Here is an 8,256-nt window from a genome sequence, read left to right as displayed (position 1 = left end):
GGTTTGGAGGTGCGGGATAGGATGTGGCTAAAAATTACCATCCCCAATGCTTTCATCGGTGAGTCAAGGTGTAGCTACAATAATGGTGACTATTTATCATGTAGTAAGTGTTTTCTTACTTTTGTCAATCATCCCATGCTGATCTTGGTCAGTTTTTCATATATTTAATAAACCACAGTGAGATATGATTTACCCTAATTCCATTGCTGACCTTTCTGTTTTCAGGCTCTGACGTAGTAGACTGGCTGTATAATCATGTAGAGGGCTTCACAGACCGCCGGGAAGCAAGGAAATATGCAAGCAATCTTCTGAAAGCTGGATACATCCGCCATACAGTCAACAAAATAACTTTCTCTGAGCAGTGTTACTACATTTTTGGAGATCTTTGTGGCAGTATGTACCCATCCATTATCCTACCAAAGCTCATGTGTATTGCATTTCATGTGTATATTCTTCATAATTCTTACTTAAAAAGGGCATTTTATATTTAGGTGATACATTTCTAATCTCTGGGGGTGTTAAGGGGTCCCCTCTTCCCATTTGTTCTCACCGCACCTCCACTGTATGGAAGATTTTGATGGAGGTGTGGTCAATCTTGTACATTTTCTTTTGAAAACTGATAGCTACGTTCTATACTGCGCTACCTTCTTCAGTCTTGGACAACAAAAATAGAAGTAAAGTGTAAGCTCAACCACCTAAGTTGTGATGTTAGGACAAACCTTTAACCCCTTCACGACCAATGACTCCACATAGGCGTCATGAAAACCTGTGCCAATCCGACCAGTGACGCCTATGTGGCGTCATGACTTTAAAGCCCCCCTCCTGGTCGGGTGACCGGGGTCAATGAAAGGTCACCCAACCCGCAGATACAGGGGGCTTTGTTCTTCACCACAGGGGGCGTGGCTTCTTCACTTTTAACAGCCAATCTGAGCGATAGTAATGTTTCATCAATGAAAATTGATGAAATATTACAATCCAGCCATGGCCGATGCTGCAGTAGCATCGGACATTGCTGGAGACCGTGATCCGACCCCCCCCGCCACTGAAAGACAGCGGCGATGTGCCGCCGCTGTCATTATCTGCTCCCCCGCCTTCCGATTACCTCCCACCCCCCGGTACTTACCGAGTGCCGCTGTGGCTCCGAGTGTCCCACGATCCCGGACCATGGGCGCCGCCATCTTGGAAAATGGCGGGCGCAGTGCGCCCGCTGGCTGCAGATTCATTTATTTTGATCACTGTGATAATCTCACAGTGATCAAAATAGAATGAAAAGTAAATAAACCCTCCCCTTTATCACCCCCATAGGCAGGATCAAATAATAAAATAAATTTTTATTTTTCCATTAGGGTTGGAAATAGGGTTAGGGCCAGGGTTAGGGCTAGGGTTGGAAATAGGGTTAGGGTTGGAACTAGGCTTAGGGTGGAATTGGGGTTAGCGTGGAATTAGGGTTGGAGTTAGGGTTAGGGCTGTGGTTAGGAGTGTGTTGGGGTTGGAGTTAGAATTGAGGGGTTTCCACTGTTTAGGCACATCAGGGAGTCTCCAAACGCAACATGGTGCAACCATTGATTCCAGCCAATTTTGCACCATGGCTGGAAACGGTGCTCCCTCCCTTCCAAGCCCCGACGTGTCCCCAAACAGTGGTTTACCCCAACATATGGGGTATCGGCATACTCAGGAAAAATTGCACCAAATTTTGGTCGTCTAATTTCTCCTGTTACCCTTGGGAAAATAAAAAATTGGGGGCTAAAAAATTATTTTTGTGGAAAAAAAATGATTATTTTTTTATTTTCACGTCTCTGCGTTATAAACTTCTGTGAAGCACTTGGGGGTTCAAAGTGCTCACCACACATCTAGATAAGTTCCTTGGAAGGTCTAGTTTCCAAAATGGGGTCACTTGTGGGGAGGTTTGTGTTTAGGCACATCAGGGGCTCTGCAAACGTAACGACGACTGCAGACCTTTCCATCAAAGTCTGCATTTCAAAACGTCACTACTTCCATTCTGAGCCTTTACGTGTGCCCAAACAATGGTCCCCCCCCCCCCCCCCCCATATATGGGGTACCAGCATACTCAGGACAAACTGGACAACAACTTTTGGGGTCCAATTTATCCTGTTACCCTTGTGGAAAAAAAAATTGTGGGCTAAAAAATTTTTTTTTTTTTGAGGGAAAAAAAATGATTTTTTTATTTTCACGGCTCTGCGTTATTAACCTCTGTGAAGCACTTGGGGGTTCAAGGTGCTCACCACACATCTAGATAAGTTCCTTGGGGGTCTAGTTTCCAAAATGGGGTCATTTGTGCGGGTTTTTCACAGTTTAGGTACATCAGGGGTTCTGCAAATGTAACCTGATGCCCGCAGACCATTCCATCAAGGTCAGCATTTCAAAATGTCACTATTTCCCTTCCGAGCCCCGACGTGTACCCAAACAGTGGTCCCCCCCACATATGGGGTACCAGCGTACTCAGGACAAACTGGACAACAACTTTTGGGGTCCAGTTTCTCCTGGTACCCTTGAGAAAATAAAAAATTGCGCACTAAAAAATAATTTTTTGAGGTAAAAAAAATATTTTTTATCTTCATGGCACTGCGTTATAAACCTTTGTGAAGCACTTGGGGGTTCAAAGTGCTCACTATGCATCTAGATAAGTTCCTTAGGGGGTCTAGTTTCCAAAATGGGGTCATTTGTGGGGGTGCTCCAATGTTTAGGCACACAGGGGCTCTCCAAACACGACATGGTGTCCGCTAACGACTAGAGGTAATTTTCATTTCAAAAAGTCAAATGGTTCTCCTTCCCTTCTGAGCCCTGCTGTGCACCCAAACAGTGGTTCCCCCCACATATGGCGTATCGGTGTACTCAGGACAAACTGGACAACAACTTTTGTGATCCAATTTCTCCTGTTAGCCATGTGAAAATAAAAAATAGCGTGCTAAAAAATCATTTTTGAGGGAAAAAAAATGATTTTTTTAATTTTCACTGCTCTGCGTTATAAACTTTTGTGAAACACTTGGGGGTTCAAAGTGCTCTCTACACATCTAGATAAGTTCCATAAGGGGTCTAGTTTCCAAAATGGTGTCAATTGTGGGGGGGTTTCACTGTTTAGGCACACGGGGGCTCTCCAAAAGCGACATGATGTCCGATAACGATTGGAGCTAATTTTCCAGTCAAATAGCGCTCCTTCCCTTCCGGACCCTGCCGTGCACCCAAACAGTGGTTTATGACCACATATGAGGTATCTGTGCACTCAGGAGAAACTGCCCAACAAATTTTCGCATCCATTTTATCCTGTTGTCCATGTGAAAATGAAAAAACTGAGGCTAAAATAAAATTTTTGTGAAAAAAAAGTACTTTTTTTTTTTTTTTTTTTTAACGGATCAATTTGTGAAGCGCCTGGGGGTTCAAAGTGATCACTATGCATGTAGATAAGTTCCTTAGGGGGTCTAGTTTCCAAAAAGGGGTCACTTCTGGGGGAGCGCCAATGTTTTAGGCACACAGGGGCTCTCCAAACACGACATGGCAACCGCTAATACGTTTTGTATTTTCTGCCATATAGACCCCTCAAAGTGACTTCAAATGTAAGGTGGTTCCTGAAAAAAAAAAAAAAAAAAATGGTTTTGTAAATTTTGTTGTAAAAATGAGAAATTACTGGTCAAATTTTAACCCTTATAACTGCCTAACGGAAAAAAATTTTGTTTCCAAAATTGTGCTTTTGTAAAGTAGACATGTGGGAAATGTTATTTAGTAACCACTTTGTGTCACATAACTCTCTGGTTTAACAGAATAAAAATTCAAAATTTGAAAATTGCGACATTTTCTAAATTTTTGCCAAATTTCTGATTTTTTTTTCACAAACGCAAACATTATCGACCTAAATTTACCACTAACATGAAGCCCAAAATGTCACAAAAAAGTGTCTCAGAATTGCTAGGATCCGTTGAAACGTTCCTGAGTTATTACCTCATTAAGGGACACTGGTCAGAATTGCAAAAAATGGCTTTGGGCATTAAGGTCAAAATAGGCTTGGTCATATGAAGGGGTTAATAGAATTTATATACAAAATCTCCACACTTTGAGTCTCGAGCAGGTAAATACAATTAATCTGTGACATACTGTACTAATAGGAGCTCATATTCTGCTTTGCTAGGCATGTTGTAGTTTTGGAGGCCTTACATTTTATTGATTCTACAATACTGTTGAGTATGACGGGGTGCAAAAATAGAAATGGGAAGCTTTATAAAAGGCACATGTCATTAAACATCTGTTCATGATGTGGTTAAACATGGTCTTCCCTGTGTCACTGGTTCTGCTGGTATTTCATTTGTTCTGTAAACCACATATATGCTGATTTCAGAGTTAAAATGTTTGTTTCTCTCTATTCATTAGATATGGCAAATCTTTCCCTAAATGATCATGACGGTTCCAGTGGGACATCTGATCAGGACACATTGGCTCCACTTCCACATCCTGGAGCAGCTCCCTGGCCCATGGCGTTTCAGTATCAGTACCCATTGCCTCATCCTTATAGCCCTCACCCAGGATTTCCAGAACCTGGATATAGCTATGGAGGTGGTAGTGCTGGCAGTCAGCACAGTGAAGGTAAGCCTTTTTATTAAAACCTTCTTAGAAATGCTAAACAAGGCGATTCTCAAATGTATTTAAGTATTGTGGTCCTTGTAGCATTATTGCATATGAAATTCCTCTATCGTTAAAAAGGGTTGTCTGGGACTTCAGACATTAATGATAGGCCATCAGTGCTTATAGTTGGTGGTGCAACACCTGACCCTTCCACTAATCAGCTGTTCTCGGTGCTGACAGAGGAAGAAATTACTCAATTGTCGAGCCACACAGCTCTGTGAACTGCATAGTTGCCACTGCCAAGTACTGCACATCCACCCCCTATTGATACGAATGGGGGTCGGCTGTGCAGTACCCATCCACAACCACTATGCAGTTTACACAACTGTGCAGCTCCACAACTAAGCTGTCATGGTCCAGTCCGGAGTTTTTCTGCTGTCTTCACTCCGGACTGGTCATGCGGGAGTTAATCTCCTCAGCCTCGTTCTGGAGCTAGCTGGGCTATTTCAGTCTCACAGCCTGCTGACCAGTGTTAGTGATAGCTCAAGCTTCCAGTTTAGAGCCTCTGACCCTTGTACCTTGGTGATCCTCCTGCCTCTGACTGATATTCACGTGTATGACCCGGACTGATTTCTGACCTCGTTTCTTGGTATTCGTCTCTGCTGTTACGTCCCTCTCTGGCATCTGACTCCCCGGCTTGTACCCCGACCACGTATTTCGTCTCACGTTTTGGACCCCGTGCTCATGTTCTGGCTTTCTGACTCTCGGCTTGGTATTTTGACTACGTGTATTGCTGCTCCTTCTGGTACGTCTGCTCCTGCTAGTTTCTGACTCGGTTCGTCTCACTATTCTCTCTCGTTACCTGTGACACCTGTGCTGTTGCTCATGGTTGCTGCTCTTAGTGTGTAACCTCTCTTCCCTCACCAGCTCCCCCTGTTGGAGGCTTCACTACATAAGCAGTTGCGTCCGCAGCCCGCATCTGGTACAGCTGATCAGTGGGGGTGTTAGATGTAGTACACCCAAAGATCACACAACAATGTTAATTTTTCAGATCTCCATTTAAATCCACTTTCCCTCATAGCCTGAGAGGAGCAGAAGGCTGGTCAGTTATGATTTATCTGTAGTGATGAACATGTGAGATGCTCCATTGTTAAAACGTATTCCATTTCCAAATATATTTTTGACAATGTCTACTTTTAAGAGTTTGTCTCTATTTAGAACTTACTACTTCCTGTTCTACAAGGTTTCATTTCTAACCCTCTGAAAAATTGAAAAGTATAGACTGATCAGATGCATTTTTTTCCCTTTCAGTCTAAAATATCTTGTTTTACTGTTTGTCTGTTGCAGGTAGTAGAAGTAGTGGCTCCAACCGCAGTAGTACAGAAAAGAGGAAAGACCCTAAAACTGGTGACTCTAAATCTGGAGGGAGTGGAAGTGAGTCGGACCACACTACACGTAGCAGTATGCGAAGAGACCGAGCAGCAAGTGAACGCTCAGTACCAGCAAGTGAACACAGCCACAGGAGCCACCACTCCATAGCACACAGCATCCGGAGCCACCATACACACCAGTCATATGGTCCTCCTGGGATTCCTCCTCTTTATGGCCCCCCAATGATGATGATGCCAGCTCCACCCCAAGTTTTGGGCCCTCCAGGAGCCCCACCAGGCCGTGATTTAGCCTCCGTCCCACCTGAACTCACCGCTAGTAGACAGTCTTTCCGCATGGCTATGGGCAATCCCAGTGAGTTCTTTGTGGATGTTATGTGAGCAAAATTTCCAACGGCGGTCCTGTTTTTAGCAAGTTTTGTTTTCTGAAAATGTTCTAATTGTTATTTACATCATACTAAGTACAGAAATGGAAAGGCCAGCACGATTCTGCTAAGATGTATGTGTGATGTTCGCACGGACCCTCACACTTGCCACTAATCATGCACCTAATCTGAGACCCTGCTCCAGACTGTGTGTTTTGTGCAGATGGAAGAGGCTGGCCACATTCTTGCCTGGTTGCTTGGCTTTTGTAACAGATTGATTTTAACAAATTAATATTGCATCTGTTTAAAAACAAACGCCAGTAATGGAATGGATTTACTTTAGTTTATTTTTCCCCCTTTACAACTGTGTTTCTTTTATTAAGCAGCCAAGAATTCGGGGGTCTTTGACTTTCTCTGAGCAAGTTGCCAGTGAAAGTGCATGATCCTCAGTCGGAGGGTATCCCTTCCATGAACATATCATGGCGTCATTGCATAGATGAAGAGAATCCATTGCTACGGGAAGATTTTGGTCTTTAAGTAGAAGACGACCGATTGGAGTGAAGCACCACAAGCCTTACATATTCATAAGTTGCAAAGAACATGACTATTTTGCCTTTGGAGTGCCATGATTTTTCTGATTCCATATATAAACTGATGTGCATCAAACCTCATACTCTTATCTACTCTTGCAAAGAATTCAGCCCTTGTAGCTCCCCTTTCTAAAGGTACCTATTTTTGAAGAGTAGTAGGATCATCTATTCTTTCGCTGAACTTTTTTTTTTTTTTTTTTTTTTCTTTTTCCGGTCAGGAAAACCTGCAGTTTTATAATTTTTCCCCTCTGCAGTTTGTGTTGCGTTATATTGCACATCATACAGGCAGCAAAGAACTAATACCTCTTTTCAGCAACTTGGGGTTGCCATGTAGATGTTAAACACTACATCTTTTACTTGTAATTTTATTTTTTTTTGCTTAGTATTCTCCTGTCACCTGGAGAACAATACCCATAACGGTGCTAATGCAATATGAAAACTATATATTTTTTTTCTGTTTTTGTTCCTGCATTGGTTTTGGTTTTTTTTTGTTTTTTTTCTTCTCCCAAACACCATAACCCTTTGAATCTTTACAAGCCCACGCCCCCTTCCTGGTAACACTAAATAAAGGCACAATTGGGGCTAGTGGCAAACAGATTGTACTTTCAGTGACTTTTTAGCTTTTTCAGAGTTTGTATACAAACTGACAGGACAGCGCAGAATGGCACATTTGCAGAAAATTGATGATTTGCCTTAGCACCTACCCAAAGGGAGACTTGTGTTGTGCACAAGATCTGCTCCCGCTCTCTAGGCTCTGCAGTGGACTGATGCATTGCTGCAAAGTGGGTGTCTGGGAGCGACACACCTGAAGCAGAACTGTGAGCAGGAGCCTGTGTTTTCATTTGTTTGTTTTTTTTTTCCATTGCTTTGTTGCACTGAGATGTTTCTGCTGCAATAAATCTACACACATTTTATGTTGTGTCCTTAGATCTTATGGGCGAATTTCTAAAAGTTTTGGGGTATGTTCGAAGAATTCTACTTAAAGAAGTTGTCCAGCCTTAGGGTACAAGTCATTGTTTCTGCAGACCTGTGAATCCTCACAGCACGCACAATTCTCTGGCACCTGGAACGGGCTGTCATGTGAGCAAATATAATAATAGTAATAATAATCTTTATTTTTATATAGCGCTAACATATTCCGCAGCGCTTTACAGTTTGCACATATTTTCATCACTGCCCCTGAAGGGGCTCACAATCTAAATTCCCTATCAGTATGTCTTTGGAGTGTGGGAGGAAACCGGAGAACCGAGAGGAAACCCACGCAAACACGGGGAGAACATACAAACTCCTTGCAGATGTTGTCCTTGGTGGGATTCGAACCCAGGACAGCCACTGAGCCAC

General features: G+C 43.0%; 1 protein-coding gene across 2 annotated transcripts in view; it reads left to right on the top strand.

Moving 5' to 3' along the window:
- The window catches only part of DVL3 (dishevelled segment polarity protein 3), a 155,212-nt gene extending 147,383 nt beyond the window's left edge, over window positions 1–7,829 (top strand). The window contains exons 12-16 of one of the 2 annotated variants that reach the window (XM_073589264.1): window positions 1–58; window positions 226–393; window positions 4,381–4,593; window positions 5,920–6,315; window positions 6,712–7,829. The exon at window positions 1–58 is cut by the window's left edge and continues 74 nt beyond it. In XM_073589264.1, coding sequence (XP_073445365.1) covers window positions 1–58; window positions 226–393; window positions 4,381–4,593; window positions 5,920–6,315; window positions 6,712–6,743 — 867 coding nt within the window. In that variant the 3' untranslated portion in view covers window positions 6,744–7,829. Of the gene's footprint in view, window positions 59–225; window positions 394–4,380; window positions 4,594–5,919 lie in introns of both variants that reach the window. The other variant, XM_073589266.1, reaches the window with a different exon arrangement.
- Window positions 7,830–8,256: the final 427 nt, after the last annotated feature.

This window comes from Dendrobates tinctorius, unplaced genomic scaffold, assembly GCF_039654945.1.
Source record: "Dendrobates tinctorius isolate UK_male_01 unplaced genomic scaffold, ASM3965494v1 ptg000107l, whole genome shotgun sequence".
Lineage (NCBI taxonomy): Eukaryota > Metazoa > Chordata > Amphibia > Anura > Dendrobatidae > Dendrobates > Dendrobates tinctorius.
This window is presented reverse-complemented; position numbering and strand designations above follow the sequence as displayed.